Source organism: Stenella coeruleoalba (genome assembly GCF_951394435.1).
Source record: "Stenella coeruleoalba genome assembly, chromosome: 10".
Lineage (NCBI taxonomy): Eukaryota > Metazoa > Chordata > Mammalia > Artiodactyla > Delphinidae > Stenella > Stenella coeruleoalba.
The window spans coordinates 36,377,276-36,401,236 of record NC_137156.1 but is presented as its reverse complement, the minus strand read 5'-3'; the positions used below and the strand labels follow the sequence as shown (position 1 = coordinate 36,401,236).

The 23,961-nt window shown below is 39.6% G+C and overlaps 1 protein-coding gene across 1 annotated transcript in view; it reads right to left on the bottom strand.

The window, feature by feature from the left end:
- The window catches only part of KIF6 (kinesin family member 6), a gene marked incomplete at its 3' end in the record, with an annotated part of 379,495 nt that overhangs the window by 177,678 nt on the left and 177,856 nt on the right, over positions 1–23,961 (bottom strand). The window contains exons 11-13 of the mRNA XM_079934314.1: positions 6,068–6,173; positions 5,071–5,209; positions 528–743 (exon numbers count right to left, since the gene is read on the bottom strand). Of these exons, the coding sequence (XP_079790440.1) occupies positions 528–743; positions 5,071–5,209; positions 6,068–6,173 (461 nt within the window). The remainder of the gene's footprint in view (positions 1–527; positions 744–5,070; positions 5,210–6,067; positions 6,174–23,961) is intronic.

Sequence of the window (23,961 nt, the reverse complement as noted above, 5' to 3'; positions counted from 1 at the left end):
TTCATCACATTAGTGATGATCATTCTTTCCCTCCTCTATTGGAGGAACGTTTCTGTTCCTTTCTCTAGAGTTAACTTTTCTGCTGTTGTCCTGGACCCTCTATTTCAGCCTCTGTGACAACCCACACTTTGTGTTTTCAGTTCAGTCATCAACTTTAGAAACTGGCATTTAAGAGATTTGCTAGTTATAAAAAATTAATTCTAACAAATAAATTGTGAGAGCCTTTGTCCTTGCACATTTAAAGCTAAAGGATGCTACACTGCATTCCATTATGGAGAATGAATATTTCTTTTAGGATGGATACACTTTACTTGGGGTTTTGTGTTATTGCTGCTGCAGCTGCTTCTACTACAACTTCAAAACTTCAAGAAATGTAATATTAAAAAGGATAAGACTTACGATGAATATAATAATAAAATTATAATCATTTACATGTTTGTTTACTTTTTATATGGATATATAATTTAACAGCCTATGTTTTCTATTCACAGTTATATAGTTTATGTATATAAATAAATATAACTGACCTGTTTTTCCGTGGAGCAAACTGGATCTGTACTGAGAAGTGCTGGAGTCCGGGGCCTGAGTGGGAGCTGAGGGTGGCAACATCCTCGGACCTTCCGGGTTCCCAGGTGGGAAGGGGGAGCTCTGGGAGCGTCTCAGTTCACTTCTGTCCATGCTGGAGAAGTGGAGAGCATCCTGAGCTTTCTTCTTTTCCTTCTTTAACATAGTTACCAAAATATCTAAAACTTGACTTAAGGATTTAGTGATTCATGCTAGATTATAATGATCAAAACACTCATTTTCAAATGAGATTAATATTCCCAATAATATTTGCTATTTGTCATGCAGTAAAGATGGACTAAAGAAAGACTTCACCTTCCTGAGGTCCCTGATACAGTGATGGATCATTTTGGGAGGCTGCCGGGCTTTCAATACGGCACCATTACCATCATATGAAAAATTAGCAAACCCAAAGGTCTTTAAAATCTTCTGAGTTTAAACTAATTCGGACTTAAAACTTTTATGAAAGGGTTTATGAAAAGGAAAATGAACACCAGGTAGTAGTAGACAGTGGAGCTACGTCTCCACCTGTGAGTAAATAGGACTTTAATGCAGGAAGCTGCTCTGGAGGCAGCAGGATGGGGAGGGAGGGAGGACGCCAGAGCCCCCCCCCCCCCCAGCTGGCAGGTCAGCCGAGTCAGTTCTGGTGGCCAGAGCACCCCCACGTCCAACACATGCTTCTTTAGTGTATATTCAAATGGGGCTTCAAGTCACTGTCTTAAAAAGTCTCTAATGTTTGGTCCCTCTAATTTCACCGAAAAGAGGAGAATTATTGGTAAAGATATATCATTTTAAAATGCCAATTTTGTGGGCCATTTAGATCTATTAGGAGCACTGATTCTGAGTGATAAAATCACTCCTTTCTACCCTACTTCACTGTTCTTTCAGGTTCAAGACGTCAAGAACTCTAAGGGGTTCTGCCATCACGAAGAGAAAAGACGATACTCCCTCTTGAGAATCTCAGAACTCTACCTGCATGTGCAGTGAGATGAATTCAAGGCTTTCACCAGCCCTAGAGATGGCTTCATTAAAACAGGAGTCTGAGGAAACACAAAGGTGGCGTGGGAGGGAAGACTGCTACGTAGAAAGGAGTGGAGGGGGGCATCCAGGTACACTCGTCCTTGCACAGGTAACAGGGAATGCACTTGACTTCCATCCTCCGCCTCAGCTTTGGCCTCACCTTTTTGGTGATTTCTGGAAGCACTATCAGTTTTTCTCTCACATGCCCTGACATGGCCTCCATTCTTCGCCTCAAAAAAGCTTGTATTTACCAAAGGTGTTCACAACTTCTGTGGTGTCTAGGCATTGGTTCTGTCCAGCTCCCCTACTCCGCTGTGTGGGGATAATTAGCAAGACCATCATACACTTTCACTGTTTCATGCACGGCCATGGCAACGTCCTTTCCTTCACTCAGTCCACGATACTCATTGGAGCTTATACCGTGTGCCAGGCAGTACAGTATTCTAGGCACAGAGATAGAAAGATGAAAAGGCAGACTGGTTTCTTGCTCTCATGAAGCAGATGTCCTACCGGAGAAAGACAGATCTCTCTCTCTCTCTCTCTCTCTCTCTCTCTCTCTCTCTCACACACACACACACACACACACACACACACACACAAGACATTAGAGGGTAAAGTGCCAGAATGCTTATTTTTAAAAAGTCAAGAGTGACTGAGTGGCCGCTCTTCACTGGGTGCTCAAGAAAGGTTCAAGCCTCAAGAAAGGCTTTTTAAAAAGTGACATTTAAGCTGAGATCTGAATGACAACAAGAACCAGACAGAGGGAGGGCATCTAAGCAGAGGAAGTGGTGAGTGCCGAAACCCTAAGGAGAAATGAGCTGGGCGGTGGTTCCCAAGCAGGGGCTATTTCACCACCCACGGGACACTTGGCCACGTCTAGAGATATTTTGGATTGTCCTTCTGGAGTGGGGGGTAGGTGCTGCTACTCGTGTCCAGTGGGTAGAAGCCAGAGATGCCACCCAACACCCTCCACTGCCCGGGACAGCCCCAGTGGCAGCAGTGCTGAGGTCAAGAAAACGGGTGTTAGCAGAACGACAGGAAGGCCGCTGTGACCGCAGCCTAACATGTACAGGGTGGGGGAGGAAGACACGAAGCCAGGGGCTGGGCAGGAGCAAGACCACGTGTGGCCGCCTAATCCGGAGGAGGGAGTGTGAACGTCGCTCTACGTATAATGGGCAGTCCCTCGACGGTCTTCATGTGATTTACATTCATAAAGGCCACAGTAGAGATGCAGCTTCTCTGCTGCCTCCCTTCCTCTCACCTCTCCTTTGTCTTGCCCCCCTTCCCACTCCCGTTTCACTTGGGCCTTCACTCATGCCAAGTGCAGGGCTGGGGACTAAGTGTCACCTTGTTATGTGTTTTGTGAAGGGATGTCTGAACTTTATTCAGACTGATAATGTCACTGAAACGACACCATTTTCCCTCCCTTTCCAAGAACATTCCATGCTGCTCACTCATTTTGTTTGCAGTACTATCTTTTCTTGAGCTCAAGTATTATCACTTTTTCTCCTGTTCTAAGCCGTATCTTTCTCACTCCTCCTATCACTGTCCTGGCCTTCTTGGTTCTACCAAAAAAGATATGAAAATATTCTCCAACCTGACTGTGAGATACTATGAAATTTCAGGAGCCTTTCTTGGTCATTAGCCCTTGATAAATGTAAGCTTTGTGACGAGTACATCTTAGATGCTCTTTTTCCTTCTTCTGAGTCTGCCCACTGTCTGTGGGGTCCTATCTTCCACGACATAACACTCTACGGCACTCAGAGCACTTGCCATAAGGCAGCTTACCGACTTTGCTTGGCACTGTGACGCTGGCGAGGACCAGCTTCACCGGGTAGTTACAGAGATAACGGGTGAGGAGCTAGGACGTCAACCTGGGTGTGAACTTTAAGTTTAGTGCTCTTTTCACCATGCCTCCCACACACCCTCACTTGCAAATATGAGTCTCAGAAGGCGGGGACCCTGCTGGAGTTGTTCACAGTCAGTAAAGAATCTGGTGCAGCCCCACATGGACAGCGGTACCTGGATTTACCAGTGAAGAATGATGTATGTCTCTCTCTCACTCCCTTCTCAAAATAAACATATATGAACAAGCCTAGACTGTTCCCTCTCTGTCATATCTCATTTCATTCCTCCCATACACACAGACATTCATAAGCCCAGAAGGGGATTAAGGAGTTGGTAGGAGTATTTAGGGGAGATGATCCTAAACTAGGATCAAGGCCAGGAAAAGAAGCAGAGCTCAGACTGGGGCTGGGGCCAGGACTGAGGTCTAGGCTGGGACCATCCCTGGAGATGGATAGGGTAGGAGAGAGGAAAAGGAATGCAAGGGTGACAACACTGTGGGCAGTGCTCAGAGACAGGGGCTGGTGTGGGAGTGTAACGCACAGTCCAATCTACTGTTACTGGCCGGATAATAAGGCAGCTCAAACTCACTTGAATCAGACATCCAGGGTCTGCTAATGCTCAACTAAAATTAGAGACTGAGGTCAATCAGGCAGAATGCCCACCTCGTATTTGGTTTGGTTTTACCTCTTTATTACTGGATTTCCTTCATGTAGGCTATTTTTAGGAATTTTGCATAATAGCTAAAGCTAAAATGCCTTTTAGTAATTTTTAAGAAAGGAACAAAAATATTTGCTCATAAAGAACTGACTAAAGTCATTGCTTGTGCATGTGTAAAGCCTGCAAATGGAATGAAAATGTCACATCTTTTGCAAGAAGCTTGAAAGATAAAATAAGAAACAATAGTGAAGAAATGCTGGGGAGACCTGAGGTCTAACCGCCCAATAGGGGCTTTTTAGCAGCAATCACCTGGTCTGTAAGAGAGGCAGCTCTCGCGGGCTGCTAACCATTTTCAGCACCCAGTACGTGCTGTCTCCTAGAGCCGTAAGATGTCTATCCTCAACACTCATCTACACATTTGTAAGTGGAACTCAAAGCAATAGATCTGGCTTTTAAGTAAAAAGTTACATTGAAATCAATCTCTGCTCTTCATAAGCTAAATACCATTTGTCGTTTCTCAGCCATCATTTGAGTTTCACCCACACACCAGCCACAAATTCTGGGCCATAACGAGGCTGTGGTCAGCCCAGTGTCTGGTCAGCTAGCTAAAGATAACCAGCTAACTTTACTGGCTCAGGACTAAAACAGAAAGAGCACTGCGGAGTAGTCAACAAATATACTAAAAGAAATTTAATGTTGAGACATGGTGTAAGAAAGCTTTTCAATAAACTGAAATATCTCCCATAATAGTAACTATATCTGGCTAAAAACAAAGTAATTTTTTTTCTTTTATAGCAACTCTGGTTTTGACTAGTTCCTACCACGTGTTTGCCGAAGGGATATTTTACTTCTAAGTGGAAAGAAGCAACGTGAGCTGGAATCTGGGTGGGGAGCTGGGGTGTGTGGTTAGGGGAAGACGGCTAAGTGTTCCCCGCTTCAAGCCAGTAGAAGAAGACTTCCTCATCACTTCAGAAAGGATACTGATTTCATTGTCCCTCTGCTGTAGAATATCTCGTAGCTTTTTATATTCTTCCTCTTTTAATGGTTCTTGACTGTTTTGATCTTTGATTTCAGAGGAGGCTATGCTTGTTCCATGGATGTTCTTGTCATTCAATAGTTTCTGAAAGATGAAACAAGAGCTTAGCGTCCATACCTCAACTCCAAATGTCTTTGTTTCTTTGATTCTTCTCGCCTTTACCAATGCCTTGCACAGATCAGGCGTGTGTGTCCTCCTCTGACTCCCTGACTTGCACTGCAGTTGCCTTTGCTTGAATGTGTCTTTCTCCTCCTCCTGCCTGTCTTCTTTCTGTCCTGCTTCCTCATTCCCCTCCCCCTTACCTTATCTCTGCTTCCCTAAACCAGGGAATTCCTGCTCAAACATTATCTCCTCTTGAACACTTTCCCTTTCTCCATAACCCCATACCACTAATTCACACTTTCTAAAAAACCACTTATCATGTATTCTAATTATTCTTTACATATGTGTCTTCTCCGTGACTTACTCATTCAACTTTGCCTTCCCTACGCTTGGTCCAGAGCCGACTCACAACAAACGTCTGTTATCTTAATGAAATATGCCAAATTACAAGTCAGGCAGAAGTGGAGGGTAACGATATTGCCACCGTGTCATCATGAAAGGAACACCTAAGGCTGAAGCTGCTGCAGAAAAATGAAGGACACAATTCTTTTGCTATAGCTTCAAAATAAGTAGGTTTTGAACACGGAACTATTCTGTGTAGAAGGTAGAGATTCCTGGCAAAAGCTTTAGAAGCCCATGGTCTGAGCTTACTCATTGGGAAGTAAGATACAACCTCTGAAGAAATTCAGTGATCCTCTCAGCATTGATTCGAAGATCATACTGTTCTAGACATGGGAAGCAAGGTCCTAAACATTTCAAGAGTTGGTCAACTAGGAAAGCTTTATTACAGTTTGAACATGGCAGACAATGGCTTCTACTAGTGGAAATGGTTAAGTTTACCTTTAAATAATGGAAACAGTGATGAATTTTACGCATATCAGCGCCAACCTCTAGTTTACTCTCTGGATGCTGGTCTTCCAAAAAGGATGTTATTCGCTTTTCCAGCCTAAAAAATACATAAGGTATGAGAACCAACTATGACCTTGAAACTTTAGAAATTCTAATGGCATTACTTTGATGGTTAACATTTGAAGTACAGGATATTGTTCTCACTTCCTTATGAAAATATGGTTATCTGATTTCACTATAAACCTTAAGGGGGAGGAAAGAAATTGACAACGTGAAATCTGGAAATGATGCAATTATTTGACTAATTTCCAATGACTTTGCACATGCAGCTTTCAATACAAGAATCATTTGATTTCTACAAAATATGCATTCTACCCAAGCTGACTTTCTATGTATGCCCCTGTGCCTAGCTGCAACATTGCTACAGAGAGTAATGAATAAGTTTTTGTTTTAATTAGTTTCATTAAAAATTCATGCTACTCACACTATTTACAATAGCCAGGTCATGGAAGCAACCTAAATGCCCATTGACAGACGAATGGATAAAGAAGATGTGGTATATATATACAATGGAATATTACTCAGCCATACAAAGGAATGAAATTGGGTCATTTGTAGAGACGTGGATGGACCTTGAGACTGTCATACAGAGTGAAGTAAGTCAGAAAGAGTAAAACAAATATTGTATATTAATGCATATATGTGGAACCTAGAAAAATGGTACAGATGAACCGGTCTGCAGGGCAGAAATAAGAGACACAGATGTAGAGAACAAACTTATGGACACCAAGGGGGGAAAGAGGCGGGTGTGTGTGTGTGTGATGAATTGGGAGATTGGGATTGACATATATACACTAATATGTATAAAACAGATAACTAATAAGAACTTGCTGTATAAAAAATAAAATAAAATTCAAAAAAAAAATTCATGCTACTTGGCCTGAGCTGGGACCTCAGTGATGCTCCAAAGCCTTTTAATCATTCCTGGTTGACATACAGTGTTCACAGTGGCTCTTCCAGATCCTTCCACAGCCTGAAGCCCGCCACTACTCTTTCACTCTCCATCAATAATGCAGCTTCTCACTAGACTGAGAAAGTCAAAGCCATTCAAGGGGGCTCCTTCGGCTTCCTTTTCCTTCACCTCCCAGGGTCTCTGTCTTACTACTCAGGCCCTCTTCCCTCTTTTAAATATTTTGGATACTACCCTTCCTCCTTCTCATGGCCAATCTCTCTCCTAGGCTCTCTTCAGGCTCCTATCAGGGTTACCTGATTAATTCCTCCTTATCACCTCTCCATGCTGACTCTTTCCCCTCTGCTTACAATGATTTTCACGATTTTCCTATTCTAAAACAAAGAAAAATAGAAAACAAACACCTGCCTTTGGAGGGAACATCCACCCCTTCATGAAGTCCTGGTTTAGTTAGTGGCATCACGTGTGCTTATATTGTCTACATGGCATTCTAGGGTCTGCACAACACCTTGGCTCCTCTATTAGTTTATGAGCACAATGGGGCAATTCTTTTTTTTTTCTTATTATAGTTGATGTACTACATTGTATGTTACAGGTGTACAATATAGCGATTCACAATTTTTAAAGGTAATGCTCCATTTATAGTTATTATAAAATATTGGCTATATTCCCTGTGTTGTACAATATATCCTTGTAGCTTATTTTATACAGAATAGTTTGTACCTCTTTTTTTTTTTTTTTTTGGCGGTACGCGGGCCTCTCACTGTTGTGGCCTCTCCCGTTGCAGAGCACAGGCTCCGGATGCGCCGGCTCAGCGGCCATGGCTCACGGGCCCAGCCCCTCCGCAGCATGTGGGATATTCCCAGACCGGGGCATGAACCCGTATCCTCTGCATCGGCAGGCGGACTCTCAGGGAAGAGAGTCTTCCTTGCGCCACCAGGGAAGCCCAGTTTGTACCTCTTAATCCCCTAGCCCTATGATTCCCATCCCCGCTTCCCTTTCCCCACTGGTAACCACTAGTTTGTTCTCTGTATATGTGAATCTGCTTCTTTTTTGTTATATTCACTGGTTGGTTGTAGTTTTTAGATTTCACATATAAGTGGAATCATAAAATATTTGTCTTTTTGTGAGTACATATATATGTGCTAGTATGTTTATTCAGGCTATTTTTATCAAGTTATCTAGGAGGAAAGATTTTTTAAAATAATTTAGATTAAATAATATATATTTCTTTTCCAATAACCCTAAAGAATGGAGAAAAGGTAAAAAAATCTGATTCCCCAAAACTCTGTTATCACTTGTGTTCTTGTTTCGAAGGAGGTGAGGCATTTTGATGGCTGGGATATTCAATTTTTGTTTTTGTTTTTTTTTATTTTTTAACATCTTTATTGGAGTATAATTGCTTTACAATATTGTGTTAGTTTCTGCTGTATAACAAAGTGAATCAGCTATGTGCATACATATATCCCCATATCCCTCCCTCTTGTGTCTCCTTCCCACCCTCCCTATCCCACCCCTCTGGTTGGTCACAAAGCACCAAGCTGATCTCCCTGTGCTATGCAGCTGCTTCCCACTATCTATTTTACATTTGGTAGTGTATATATGTCAATGCTACTCTCTCACTTCGTCCTAGCTTACCCTTCCCCCTCCCCGTGTCCTCAAGTCCATTCTCTACATATGCGTCTTTATTCCTGTCCTGCCCCTAGGTTCATCAGAACCCTTTTTTTTTTTTTTTTAGGTTCCATATATATGTGTTAGCATATGGTATTTGTTTTTCTCTTTCTGACTTACTTCACTCTGTATGACGGACTCTAGGTCCATCCACCTCACTACAAATAACTCAATTTCATTTCTTTTTATGGCTAATATTCCATTGTATATATGTGCCACATCTTTATATATTCATTTGTGATGGACACTTAGGTTGCTTCCATGTCCTGGCTATTGTAAACAGTGCTACAATGAACATTGTGGTACATGTCTCTCTCTCCCTGTTTTTTTTTTTTTTACATACAGCAGGTTCTTATTAGTTATCTATTTTATACATATTACTACATATATGTCAATCCCAATCTCCCAATTCATCCCACCCCCACCCCAACCCCCGCTTCCCCCACTTGGTGTCCATACGTTAGTTCTCTACATCTGTGTCTCTATTTCTGCCTTGCAAAGCAGTTCATCTATACCATTTTTCTAGATTCCACATATATGCATTAATATACAATATTTGTTTTTCTCTTTCTAACTTACTTCACTCTGTATGACAGTCTCTAGGTCCATCCATGTCTCTACAAATGACCCAATTTCATTCCTTTCTTTGGCTGAGTAATATTCCATTTTATACATGTCCCACATCTTCTTTATCAATTCATTTGTCAATGGGCATTTAGGTTGCTTCCATGACCTGGCTATTGTAAATAGTGCTGCAATGAACATTGTGGTACATGACTGTTTTTGAATTATGCTTTTTTCAGGGTATATGCCCAGTAGTGGTATTGCTGAGTCGTACAGTAGTTCTATTTTTAGTTTTTAAGGAACCTCCATACTGTTCTCTACAGTGGCTGTATCAATTTACATTCCCATGAACAGTGCAAGAGGGTTCCCTTTTCTCCACACCCTCCCCAGCATTTATTGTTTGTAGATTTTTGATGATGGCCATTCTGACCGGTGTGAGGTGATACCTCATTGTGGTTTTGATTTGCATTTTGCTAATATTTAGTGATGTTGAGCTTCCTTTTATGTGTTTGTTGGCAATTTGTATATTTTCTTTGGAGAAATGTCTATTTAGGTCTTCTGCCCATTTTTGGATTGGTATGGAAACACAAAAGACCCTGAATAGCCAAAGCAATCTTGAGAAAGAAAAACAGAGCTGGAGGAATCAGGCTCCCGGACTTCAGACTATACTACAAAGCTACAGTAATCAAGACAGTATAGTACTGCACAAAAACAGAAATATAGATGAATAGAACAGAATAGAAAGCCCAGAGATAAACCCACGCACATATGGTCACCTTATCTTTGACAAAGGAGACAAGAATATACAATGGAGAAAAGACAGCCTCTTCAATAAGTGGTGCTGGGAAAACTGGACAGCTACATGCAAAAGAACGAAATTAGAGCACTCCCTAACACCATACACAAAAATAAACTCAAACTGGATTAAATTCCTAAATGTAAGGTCAGACACTATAAAACTCTTAGAGGAAAATATAGGCAGAACACTCTATGACAGAAATCATAGCAAGATCCTTTTTGATCCACCTCCTAGAGTAATGGAAATAAAAACAAAAATAAACAAATGGGACCTAATGAAACTTCAAAGCTTTTGCACAGCAAAGGAAACCAAAAGCAAGATGAAAAAAGAACCCTCAGGATGGGAGAAAATCTTTGCAAATGAAGCAATTGACAAAGGATTAATCTCCAAAATATACAAGCAGCTCATGCAGGTCAATATCATGGGGCAATTCTTAACTCTTATTCCTCCGTGTGTTCCCTCTCCCCCACTCTGTATCTAGAGCATCAATATAGAATCAATGGAAGTGATTCCCTCTATGTTGGGATAAGACTCTTGATAAGGAAGGTGTAAGAATGGCAATCAGTATCTATTATGCTAACTATCATCATACAGCAGAAGTCTATCTTCCTCACATTGTTTTGAAAATATCTGCACACCTTCAGCATCAGTTTAAATGGTACACATTTTCTTTTCACTATTACTATCAGCCCACTCAAATAAGATGTAATGATTTCCTTCACATAGCAGCTTTAGATTTAATTCTTATCTCTTCCTACAATCTGTGACACGTGACAGCTGATGCTTCCAAGTATGAGACAATTTGTATTGTAATTTTTAAGGAGCTTCTTCAGGTGGAGGGATACTTATTTGCATTATTTGCAATGTTTCCTTCTAAAATAGGGTTTCAAACCATCAGACACACAGAGAGATTAGTTTCTGATACAAAAATTTTTAATGCTTTTTTAAAACATTTTTTTAAAAATGTAAAGTATTATAAAAATAGATGTTTATGAAAAGAATTCCAAATAACACAGATGTGAATAAATTAAACACTCCCCTCCCCACCTCCATTCTCATCTTCTTTATTTTCAATACTTTGGATAATCCATTATTAACAGTTCCTCTAACTCTTAACGAAGCAGATACTTATATTCTTATGTACATTTGTAGATTTTGTTTGTTTATACAAAAATGAGATCACACTTTGAATAGAGTTCTGTATCATTATTTTTCTAAACAACTTACCACCAATAATATTCCATGTCAGTACATATATAATAGAACTATTTCAATTTAAAATATATATATATTTATTTTATTTATTTTCTTTATTTCTTGGCTGCATTGGGTCTTAGTTGTGGCACATGGGATCTTCGTTGCAGCAAGTGGGATCTTTTTGTTACAGTGCGCGGTCTCTTTGTTGCGGCGCTTGGGCTTCTCTCTAGTTGTGGTGTGCAGGTGTTCTCTCTCTGGTTGTGGCGCTAGGGCTCCAGAGTGCATGGGCTCTGCAGTTTGTGGCATGCAGGCTCTCTCGTTGAGGCTCATGAGATCAATAGCTGTGGCACATGGACTTAGTTGCCCTGCAGCATGTGGGATCTTAGTTCCCCAATCAGGGATCGAACCGGCATCCCCTGCATTGAAAGGAGGTGGGTTCCTTACCACTGGACCACCAGGGAAGCCCCAGAACTATTTTATTTTTAATGGCTGTATAGTATTCCACAGTATGGGTGTCCTGAGCCTCTCATGATGGACATTGAGGCAACATATTCATAGTTGCTACTTTCCTCTGTCACCCATGAGGAAGCCTGGATGTACAGTTGTCAATTAATGAAGCTTCAAAAAATTGTAATGTGTATCTATTTGTATTTTCCCTGAATACTTAACAAAAAGTCTGGAACTTTGAAAATTACCATTAGTTCTAGGATATACCCATCCTCTGGAGTAAAAGCATTTTTTGGTTTCCAGTGTCCCTAACAATTCAAATAGCTAATACTAGGTTAGAAGCAATGGTTAATCAATTCTTCCGTCTGGCTTTTTCTTTAGAAAATTATTTCTCCTGTGTAGTTTGATCATAAAGTAAATATTTTAGGAAACGTCCCACGAAGCAGGGCTGAAGTGGCCTCCTAGTTCACAAGAAAGCATTGTAAGACACAGGCCTGCTGATTAGCTGAGTGGCCACTCACAGATCACTCAATCTCACTGGACTTTGGCCGTGCCATCAAGACTCTCGTCCTGCACAATAATAGTATCGGATACAAGGAGGACCAGGGACGTAATCCAAAGAAATGGTGAAGAAGTTCTGCCTAAATGAAAGAACTGGATTCCTTTACCCATTCTGAGACTCGACTAGTCTGATATAAAACTAAGAATGAAAATCAGGTCTTTTGACGTGCAATTTTTTTCTCAGTGCTTGAGACGACAGAGCCTCTTTAGATAAGAGAAAAATGCCTGGTCTTTCTTTCATACATTAAATGATTTATTGTTGAATTAATTTTCTTATCAACCAAGGAGTTGGTCTAATAATTAAAGTACAGAAATATGCCTAATTCAGATGTTTCCGATGTACTCCTCTCACAGTTAAGAGTGAACAATTGACCCCAAATTCCCTGCATTTTCCTGTCTCCCAAAATAGTTCCCAAGTTCATACCTAGTCACTGCTCCCACTGAGGGGTCTCCCAGCTGCCAGAACTCTGCTGGCCAGTGAAGAACTGTTTGCAGAAAGGGTCTCCAAGGAGGTCAAGTGAGTACGATAAAGTCTGTTCTTTACGAGAAGCCCAAGTAAACAAGAAACTTTACTTATTCTCTAGTTTTTCCAGGAGAAAAGAAGTAAAAGAATCCTACTGAAGAAGTAAAAATAAACATATGCCATTTAGTTCTAGTTCATATGGACAAGAAAGATGGTAGATAATCTACATGTGTCTGAACACATAACTTGACTGGTAGGTGTTTGGTGACTATACCTATTTGCACCAAATTGACTGCTGATGAGCTAGCTCTGACAACCTGTAGCCTAGTTCAGCAATTCCACTGAACTATAAATTTTGATGCCTGACCACACCATAAGAATTGACCATAATTCCTAACATGTGCCTTCCCCCCTCAAGACCACCATACTCCTCCCTTTTTGCTCCCAATATTTCTTGCCAAAGAAATGAAATTTTGTCTGTAGCCATATTTTTGTGGAAATTTAGGTTTAGTAGTGTGAATAAAAAGGGAAAGCAAGTTAATTGTTGTTAACAATAGCAAATATTACTTGGGCAAGCAGTAAATGCTAGCTATTAGTCTGTACCACTTGAATACATCATTTCCTTAATTTGCACAACAACTAGATGAGCTAAGTACTACTATTGTCCTTATATATCATAGACGAAGGAACTGAAGTACAGAGAGGTTATATATCTTGCCCAAGGTCATACAGCTAGCAAACAGCAGAGCTGGGATTCAAACTTGAGGAGGCTGACTTCAGAGTCCAAGGTTTAAGCACTATGCTTACCATACTGTAGCAAAGTTACTAAATTTATTTGAACATCATGATGGGCGATGCATTTCTAAAAGGGAATGCCATACCTTCTAGAATTCTTTGAGGAGGTAAATAGTTGAATAGACAAGAGGGAAATAACTGGGTAGCAGTTGCTTGGATCTTAATAAGGCCACTGATCAGCATGATTTATAACAGCAAAAGAAGTAGGAAAAGAATCAGAATGTCCCACGTTAGGAAATTAAATAAATTATGGCCTAGTTATGTACATAGTTAAGCAACTGTTTAAAATGGTGGTGAAGAGGTATACTTACTGACATTAAAATATTCATGATATATTATGATAGGTTAATAATGAATCCCTTTACAAGGATTCTGCAAGTACCCTGCAACACATCCAAAAAGACAGAAGACAAGAGACAAGAAAGGAAGGAAGGAAGGAAGGAAAGAAGGAAGGAAGCAAAATCCTGAGATTTTTGCCCCGTTGCCTTTGGCTCAAGAACATTTATTATATCCTTGTAAGAATAAAGACTAGTGATCCAAGCTAAACTTGTTCTTCTGCAATATTTTTATGACTATGTTATATTCAACTGTTTGTTAAATGAAGTTCATTGTTTATACACTGGCAATGATTATGACGTTCTCACTATTCTAAAATAATCTTTGTTTGTAAAAAAAAAAATTATTAACATGCTCCTGTCAGCATTAGCATATCAAAATGGGCTAGAAACCATATCTCTATGTCACTGGTTGTGGGAAAGCTGGGAGAAAAGAGGGATGGGCATTAGTAAGAGGAGCATACCTAAACTGGGGTATGGAAACCCTGGCTGGTTCTAAACTCCTGGGACAGCTATGGGAGGTGAGCCCCGGGGAATAACTGGGGGACGAGGGTAGCAGAAGTGTCCTACAACACAGTATTCCAGGGAATTTATGAAAAACAGTGTTAGGGAGTGCAAAACACCAGGACCTTGTCCTCTGATACTGAGCTGGAAAGAGTGAGGTGGATAAAAGATACCCCACTTGGTGGGTCAGGGCTGTTTGGTGGTAGAATCATGGAAATGCCTGGTATCCCTGCACTGATGGTTCATCTGGCTTCTCACTGGTTCTGAGAGAGGAATAGGAGGTTCATTCAAAAGGGCTAGAAACGAGCGCTGATTGAAAAACTTAACTAGTACTAATTATACCAACAAGTATCAAAATCTGCCCAACCTCTACCAGTCATTTTGCCACTAAGCATTGCACCAGCAAGGATAGGCTGTCTCCGACAGCCTAAGCAATGGGGTTGCTGACAAACTAAAGTTACATATCAACATAAGCAAACATATTTTTTAAAAAGCTGGAAAGCAATGATAAAGATAGAAGGAAACCTGGTAACTCTTAACTTCTAGGAATATAACTAAATAGGAAGAATGAGATAATAGTTATACAATTAAAAATATTGATCACTGTAGGTAAAGAAGGTGGCTGAACAATTAGGCTGAATGATCTCAACTGTCAACTAATTAATCAGCTTCTGTGGGTCACAAATTTCTCATCCGTAAAAATGTGCCAAATAATATCATCTCTAAACTCTTTAAGCTCTATGAAATAAGGTAATACAAGGAACAAAGAGAGGGTATTTATTGTCTGGCCCATTAATGCCTTGCTATTCTTAGTGTGAAAAATAATAGGCCAACCTCAGATGCATCACCTGGGAGGCTTGCAGAAATGTAGACTCGCAGGCCCCATCCTAGACCTGCTGAACCTGCACTTAAACAACATTCCCGGGTGATTCGTGTGTGCACTAATGTTTAAGAAGCATTACAACAAGGCAACTTGTTGTTGAACTTTGAGTCATGTATATATACACAGTTTTTGGCCCTGGAAACCAAAAAAAGAAGTAACTTGAAACGTTAAGTGAACGAGTAACAACATCCCTTGATGGTCAACTATGTCCTGGCTACTGTGCTAGCAACCTTACATGTTTTCTTATTTAAGTGGGAAAAGAATTAAACAGAATATTATAGTCTGGTTCTCTTTATAACTGGCTTCCCCTAGTTATTTTATTATTACTTTTATTGAACATCCATCACATGTCAGGCACTCTCACATGTATTGTTATTTATCTGTACCATAAACCTAAAAATTATTTTCCCTCTTTCATAGATGAGGACAGAAGCACTCATAGAAACAAAGTAACTTGCATACTGTTACAAGTTAGGAAACTGAAACACTGGGATTTAAAAACTGGTCTTTTGAATCAGGAACCCTCAGGGACCCTCACTCTTTCCACACATATCACAAAGCCTCTCAATCAAGTCAGAAAAATGTCTTCCATTTGCCATAATCCCTAATATACTAAATTTGTGTTTTCAATTCAGAACTTCCCTACAGACTTCCCTGGTGGCACAGTGGTTGGGAGTCCGCCTGCCGATGCAGGGGATACGGGTTCGTGCCCCAGTCCGGGAGGATCCCGCGTGCCGCGGAGCGGCTGGGCCCGTGAGCCATGGCCGCTGAGGCTGCGTGTCCGGAGTCTGTGCTCCGCAACGGGAGAGGCCACAATGGTGGGAGGCCCGCGTACCGCAAAAAAAAAAAAAGTAAAGATGCAAACAACAAGGGCAATGAGATCATCAAATAAACGTTGTGTCTTGCATTTCAAAGAAAATAATGTTTAACAAGATGCAACAGTGGGGGCTCTTGAGACCCAATGGTGGGGGGTGAAGGAAAGCCTTATTTTGACGTTACTAACATGACAAGCTTCTTTTATAGGGTATGGCCCTTTAAAACATACAGTGTTGGAAAAGCACATAATTTATAAAAGTTCAGATAAGAACAATAAATTCACAATTTATGGTTAACTACAATCCACAGGACATGAAAAACTGAAGGCTGAGATTGTGCCAACAGGACTACAACCAAAGGAAACGATACAAATATTTTTCGGGGTCATTAGTTTCATGTTTGTTTTTTGTTAGATTCTGCTGAAAGAACTATTCCCAATTGGCTTAAAGGTGGTTACTTCAAGATCTTTTTTTTTTCTTTTAGAATTCTCTGGTCTATGACAAGTATTATATACATTTATATGATCCCCAAGCCCTAACCAGTAAGTGAAAGACATGGACCCTCATGTGCAAAGAACTGAGTTCACTGTCAGCCACTTTGTTGGAATGAGCTCTTTTTAATAGCAGTAGGGGCCAGGAAGTTCCTGGTTTGGGTGATACAGAGGAAATTCCTATACAGAGTTTACTGTCAACATTTCTCTTAGTAACACATATTCCCTTTACCTCCACCAAGCAGTTATATGGCGCCTCAAAGGCAGAGCTGCACAACTGCTTGATACTTTCAGTGTTTTGAAATAGCAAACACAAAACATCCAAATCAAAACCCAGACTGGTGTGCCTCTTTAACAGTGAAGATATAGCCTATTTATAGGAAAATACATTCCTGGCCATACTTCAGTTTATGGAATTTAAAAACACTATTTTAAAATAATTTTTAAGTAAAATAAAATAACTTTAAAGACACTAAAAAAAACTTTTAAAAATGCAATGATGAAGGCTTTTGAAAAGTTATAAAAATTGATTTTGTCAATTCATATTTTCATGTATCCAATTTATTAAAGGCATATATATATATCTTGATATGACCAAACGTTTTAACTTCAGTAGACACAGAAAGGTTCAGTGTTTAGAAAAAATGTAAATAAGAGATTAAAATAATATAATCAATCCCTAGCTATTAATAACTGCCTCTTTAAATTCTACATGTATCTTTTTTTTTGAATTTTTTATTTTATTTATTTTTTTATACAGCAGGTTCTTATTAGTCATCAATTTTATATGCATCAGGGGATACATGTCAATCCCAATCGTCCAATTCATCACACCACCAACCCCAACCCCCATGGCTTTCCCCCCTTGGTGTCCATATGTTTGTTCTCTTACATCTGTGTCTCAACTTCTGCCCTGCAAACCGGTTCATCTGTACCATTTCTCTAGGTTCCACATACATACATTAATATATGATATTTGTTTTTCTCTTTCTGACTTACGTCACTCTGTATTGCAGTCTCTAGCTCTTTCTACGTCTCAACAAATGACCCAATTTTGTTCCTTTTTATGCCTGAGTAATATTCCATTGTATATATGTACCACAGCTTCTTTATCCATTCATCTGTCGATGGGCATTTAGGTTGCTTCCATGACCTGGCTATTGTAAATAGTGCTGCAATGAACATTGGGGTGCATGAGTCTTTTTGAATTATGGTTTTCTCTGGGTATATGCCCAGTAGTGGGATTGCTGGATCATATGGTAATTCTATCTTTAGTTTTTTAAGGAACCTCCATACTGTTCTCCATAGTGGCTGTATCAATTTACATTCCCACCAACAGTGCAAGAGGGTTCCCTTTTCTCCATACCCTCTCCAGCATTTGTTGTTTGTAGATTTTCTGATGATGCCCATTCTAACTGTGTGAGGTGATACATCATTGTAGTTTTGATTTGCATTTCCTTAATAATTATTGATGCTGAGCAGCTTTTCATGTGCTTCTTGCCCATCTTTGGAGATGTCTTCTTTGGAGAAATGTCTATTTAGGTCTTCTGTCCATTTTTGGATTGGGGTGTTTGTTTCTTTAATATTAAGTTTCATAAGCTGTTTATATATTTTGGAGATTAATCCTTTGTCCATTGATTCATTTGCAAATATTTTCTGCCATTCTGAGGGCTGTCTTTTCGTCTTGTTTATGCTTTCCTTTGCTGTGCAAAAGCTTTGAAGTTTCATTAGGTCCCATTTGTTTACATTTGTTTTTATTTCCAGTACTCTAGGAGGTGGATTGAAAAAGATCTTGCTGTGATTTATGTCAAAGAGTGTTCTTCCTATGTTCCCCTCTAAGAGTTTTATAGTGTCCGGTCTTACATTTAGGTCTGGAATTCATTTTGTTTATTTTTGTGCATGGTGTTACAGAGTGTTCTGATTTCATTCTTTTACATGTAGCTGTCCAGTTTTCCCAGCACCACTTATTGAAGAGACTGTCTTTTCTCCAATGTATATCCTTGCCTCCTTTGTCATAGACTAGTTAACCATAGGTGCGTGGGTTTATTTCTGGGCTTTCTATCTTGTTCTATTGATTGATTTTTCTGTTTTGTGCCAGTACAATATTGTCTTGATTACTGTAGCTTTGTAGTATAGTCTGAAGTCAGGGAGTCTGATTCCTACAGCTCCGTTTTTTCCCCTCAAGTTTGCTTTGGCTATTCGGGGTCTTTTGTGTCTCCATACAAATTTTAAGATTTTTTGTTCTAGTTCCATAAAAAATGCCATTGGTAATTTGATACGGATTGCACTGAATCTGTAGATTGCTTTGGGTAGTATAGTCATTTTCACAATATTGATTCTTCCAATCCACATTCATGGTATATCTCTCCATCTGTTGGTATCATCTTTAATTTCTTTCATCAGTGTCTTATAGTTTTCTGCATACAGGTCTTTTGACTCCCTAGGTAGGTTTATTCCTAGGTATTTTATTCTTTTTGTTGCAATGGTAAATGGGAGTGTTTCCTTCATTTCTCTTTCAGATTTTTCATCATTAGTGTATAGGAATGCAAGAGATTTCTGTGCATTCATTTTGTATCCTGCTACTTTACCAAATCCATTGATTAGCTCTAGTAGTTTTCTGGTGGCATTTTTAGGATTCTCTATGTATAGTATCATGTCGTCTGCAAACAGTGACAGTTTTACTTCTTCTTTTCCAATTAGTATTCATTATTTCTTTTTCTTCTCTAACTGCCATGGCTAGGACTCCCAAAACTATGTTGAATAATAGTGGTGAGAGTGGACATCCTTGTCTTGTTCCTTATCTTAGAGGAAACGCTTTGTTTTTCACCATTGAGAATGATGTTTGCTGTGGGTTTGTCGTATATGGCCTTTATTATGTATAGGTAGGTTCCCTCTATGCCCACTTTCTGGAGAGTTTTTATCATAAATGGGTGTTGAATTTTGTCAAAAGCTTTTTCTGCATCTATTGAGATGATCATATGGTTTTTATTCTTCAATTTGTTAATATGGTGTATCACATTGATTGATTTGCCTATATTGAAGAATCCTTGCATCCCTGGGATAAATCCCACTTGATCATGGTGTACGATCCTTTTAATGTGTTGTTGGATTCCGTTTGCTAGTATTTTGTTGAGGAATTTTGCATCTATATTCATCAGTGATATTGATGTGTAATTTTCTTTTTTTGTAGTATCTTTGTCTGGTTTTGGTATCAGGGTGATGGTGGCCTCACAGAATGAGTTTGGGAATGTTCCTTCCTCTGCAATTTTTTGGAAGAGTTTGAGAAGGATGGGTGTTAGCTCTTCTCTAAATGTTTGATAGAATTCACCTGTGAAGCCATCTGGTCCTGGACTTTTGTGTGATGGAAGATTTTTAATCACAGTTTCAATTTCATTACTTGTGATTGGTCTGTTCATATTTTCTGTTTCTTCCTGGTTCAGTCTTGGAAGGTTATACCTTTCTAAGAGTTTGTCCATTTCTTCCAGGTTGTCCATTTTATTGGCATAAAGTTGCTTGTAGTAGTCTCTTAGGATGGTTTGTATTTCTGCGGTGTCTCTTGTAACTTCTTTTTCATTTCTAATTTTATTGATTTGAGTCCTCTCCCTCTCTTTCTTGATGAGTCTGGCTAATGGTTTATCAATTTTATTTATCTTCTCAAGAAACCAGCTTTTAGTTTTATTTATCTTTGCTATTTTCTTTGTTTCTATTTCATTTATTTCCGCTCTGATCTTTATGATTTCTTTCCTTCTGCTAACTTTGGGTTTTGTTTGTTCTTCTTTCTCTAGTTCCTTTAGGTGTAAGGTTAGATTGTTTACTTGAGATTTTTCTTGTTTCTTGAGGTAGGCTTGTATAGCTATAAACTTCCCTCTTCGAACTGCTTTTGCTGCATCCCATAGGTTTTGGATCATCGTGTTTTCATTGTCATTTGTCTGTAAGTATTTTTTGATATCCTCTTTGATTTCTTCAGTGATCTCTTGGTTATTTAGTAAGGTATTGTTTAGCCTCCATGTGTTTGTGTTTTTTACGGTTTTTCCCCTGTAATTCATTTCTAATCTCATAGCGTTGTGGTCAGAAAAGATGCTTGATATGATTTCAATTTCCTTAAATCTACTGAGGGCTTGATTTGTGACCCAAGATGTGATTTATCCTGGAGAATGTTCCATGCGCACTTGAGAAGAAAGTGTAATCTGCTGTTTTTGGATGGAATGTCCTATAATTACCAATTAAATCTAGCTGGTCTATTGTGTCATTTAAAGCTTCTGTTTCCTTATTTATTTTCATTTTGCATGATCTGTCCATTGGTGTAAGTGAGGTGTTAAAGTCCTCCACTATTTTAGTGTTACTGTCAATTTCCTCTTTTGTAGCTGTTAGCAGTTGCCTTATGTATTGAGGTGTTCCTATGTTTGGTGCATATATATTTATAATTGTTATATCTTCTTCTTGGATTGATCCCTTGATCATTACATAGTGTCCTTCCTTGTCTCTTGTAACATTCTTTATTTTAAAGTCTATTTTATCTCATATGAGTATTGCTACTCCAGCTTTCTTTTGATTTCAATTGGCATGGAATATCTTTTTCCATCCCCTCACTTTCAGTCTGTATGTGTCCCTAGGTCTGAAGTGGGCCTCTTATAGACAGCATATATGTGGGTCTTGTTTTTGTACCCATTCAGCAAGCCTGTGTCCTTTGGTTGGAGCATTTAATCCATTCACGTTTAAGGTAATTATCGATATGTATGTTCCTATGACCATTTTCTTAATTGTTTTGGGTTTGTTTTTGTAGGTCCTTTTCTTCTCGTGTTTCCCACTTACAGAAGTTCCTTTAGCGTTTGTTGTACAGCTGGTTTGGTGGTGCTGAATTCTCTTAGCTTTCACTGTCTGTAAAGCTTTTGATTTTTCCATTGAATCTGAATGAGATCCTTGCCGCGTAGTGTAATCTTGGTTGTAGGATCCTCCCTTTCATCACTTTAAGTATATCATGCCACTCCCTTCTGGGTTGTAGAGATTCTGCTGAGAAATCAGCTGTTAACCTTATGGTAGTTCCCTGGTATGTTATTTGTCGTTTTTCCCTTGCTGCTTTCAATAATTTTTCTTTGTCTTTAATTTTTGTCAACCTCATTACTACGTGTCTCGGCGTGTTTCTCCTTGGGTTTATCCTGTATGGGACTCAATGTACTTCCTGGACTTGGGTGGCTATTTCCTTTCCCATGTTAGGGAATTTTTCAACTATAATCTCTTCAAATATTTTCTCGGGTCCTTTCTCTCTCTCTTCTCCTTCTGGGACCCCTATAATGCGAATGTTGTTGCATGTAATGTTGTCCCAGAGGTCTCTTAGGCTGTCTTCATTTCTTTTCATTCTTTTTTCTTTATTCTGTTCTGCAGCAGTGAATTCCACCATTCTGTCTTCCAGGTCACTTATCCGTTCTTTTGCCTCATTTATTTTGCTATTGATTTCTTGTAGTGTAGTTTTCATTTCATTTATTGTATTGTTCATCTCTGTTTGTTTGTTCTTTAATTCTTCTAGGTCTTTTTTAAACATTTCTTGCATCTTCTCGATCTTTGCCTCCATTCTTTTCCCGAGGTCCTGGATCATCTTCACTATCATTATTCTGAATTATTTTTCTGGAAGGTTGCCTATCTCCACTTCATTTAGTTATTTTTCTGGGTTTTATCTTGTTCCTTCATCTGGTACATAGTCCTCTGCCTTTTCATCTTGTCTGTCTTTTTGTGAATGTGGTTTTTGTTCCACAGGCTGCAGGATTGTAGTTCTTCTTGCTTCTGTTGTCTGCCCTCTCTCTACATGTATCTTTTGAATCACTTTTTTGCTATATGCAAAAACTCTATTATTTGTGTTTAATGTAAACATGAATACCTATCTCCATAAATTCATCATAAATAAGAAACTGACTTATAGGAAAGAGAAGGATGGGGTGGTAGAATGGGGCAGAGAAGCTAGTTAGGGAGCAGGATATCTGGTGGCAGGAAAATGTAAAAGAAGTTCACATTCAGGAAGGGGGTAATGACAGGAGAAATGAGGTAGAAAAGGTTTCATTATGCAGAGATGGAAAGAGCTAGGAGAGAGAAGTTAAACTGGGCTAAAGCTTAGAGAAGAGTGTAGTGTAGAGACAGACATTTAGAGCAAGGACTCGGGAAAAGGATGAATTGGATTAGCATGTGGAGGGGCTACCAGGAGACCCCCTTGGAGGAGATCACTGGGGACAGTGAGGAGCAAGAGGGAGGGAGAAAAGAGGGGGACAGGAGGGGGCTGGGGGAGGTGGGGGAACAAGGACAGGAAGGAGGGGAGAGGGGAGAGGATGGGGTGGAGAGGAAGGGAGAGGAGAGAAAGGCAGACTTCAGATGGATAATACCAGAGTGCGCCTATGGAACAAGGTTAATCAGGAAATTTGGAGGAAGAGAGCCAGGTGGAAGTGGATTGGGCTCTACCATAGCTATATATCTCATCTCCATGGTTAAAGTTTCCCAGCTATAGTCTTCCCTGACAGTTGATTAACTTGAAGGACTAGTGAAAGCTTTATCCATCCTTTGCTCCAATTCTCTGAACTCTTTTTCTGTAATTCTGTCTTATATGAAGTTATATTTGTAGAAAACATTAACGTTTAGAGATAAACATTTCTCAGCTGGTTCTTTTACCAAAATTTAAATAAGAGCCTCAGTTTACATACAAATATGCAGAAGATAAATATTTTTTTAAATTAGAAAACTTGTAAAAGTTTTAAAAGACAGATGTAAAAAGATTTTGTGGGCTTTCCTGGTGGTGCAGTGGTTGAGAGTCCGCCTGCCGATTCAGGGGACACGGTTTTGTGCCCCGGTCCTGGAAGATCCCACGTGCCACGGAGCGGCTGGGCCCGTGAGCCATGGCCGCTGAGCCTGCACGTCTGGAGCCTATGCTCCGCAACGGGAGAGGCCACAACAGTGAGAGGTCCGCAAAAAAAAAAAAGAAAAAAAAAAGATATTGTTATGTAAAAATACAAAGTCAATCTTTGTGGGTATGTTCCCATTTGATAACAAATAATTGTTTTTAACATCTTTATTACAGTATAATTGCTTTACAATGGTGTGTTAGTTTCTGCTTCATTAACAAAGTGAATCAGCTATACGTATACATATATCCCCATATCTCCTCCCTCTTGCGTCTCCCTCCCACCCTCCCTATCCCACCCCTCTAGGTGGTCACAAAGCACTGAGCTGACCTCCCTCTGCTATGCGGCTGCTTTCATCTAGCTATCTATTTTATATTTGGTAGTATATAAAAGTCCATGCAACTCTCTCACTTTGTCCCAGCTTACTCTTCCCACTCCCTGTGTCCTCAAGTCCATTCTCTACATCTGCATCTTTATTCCTGTCCTGCCCCTAGGTTCTTCAGAACCTT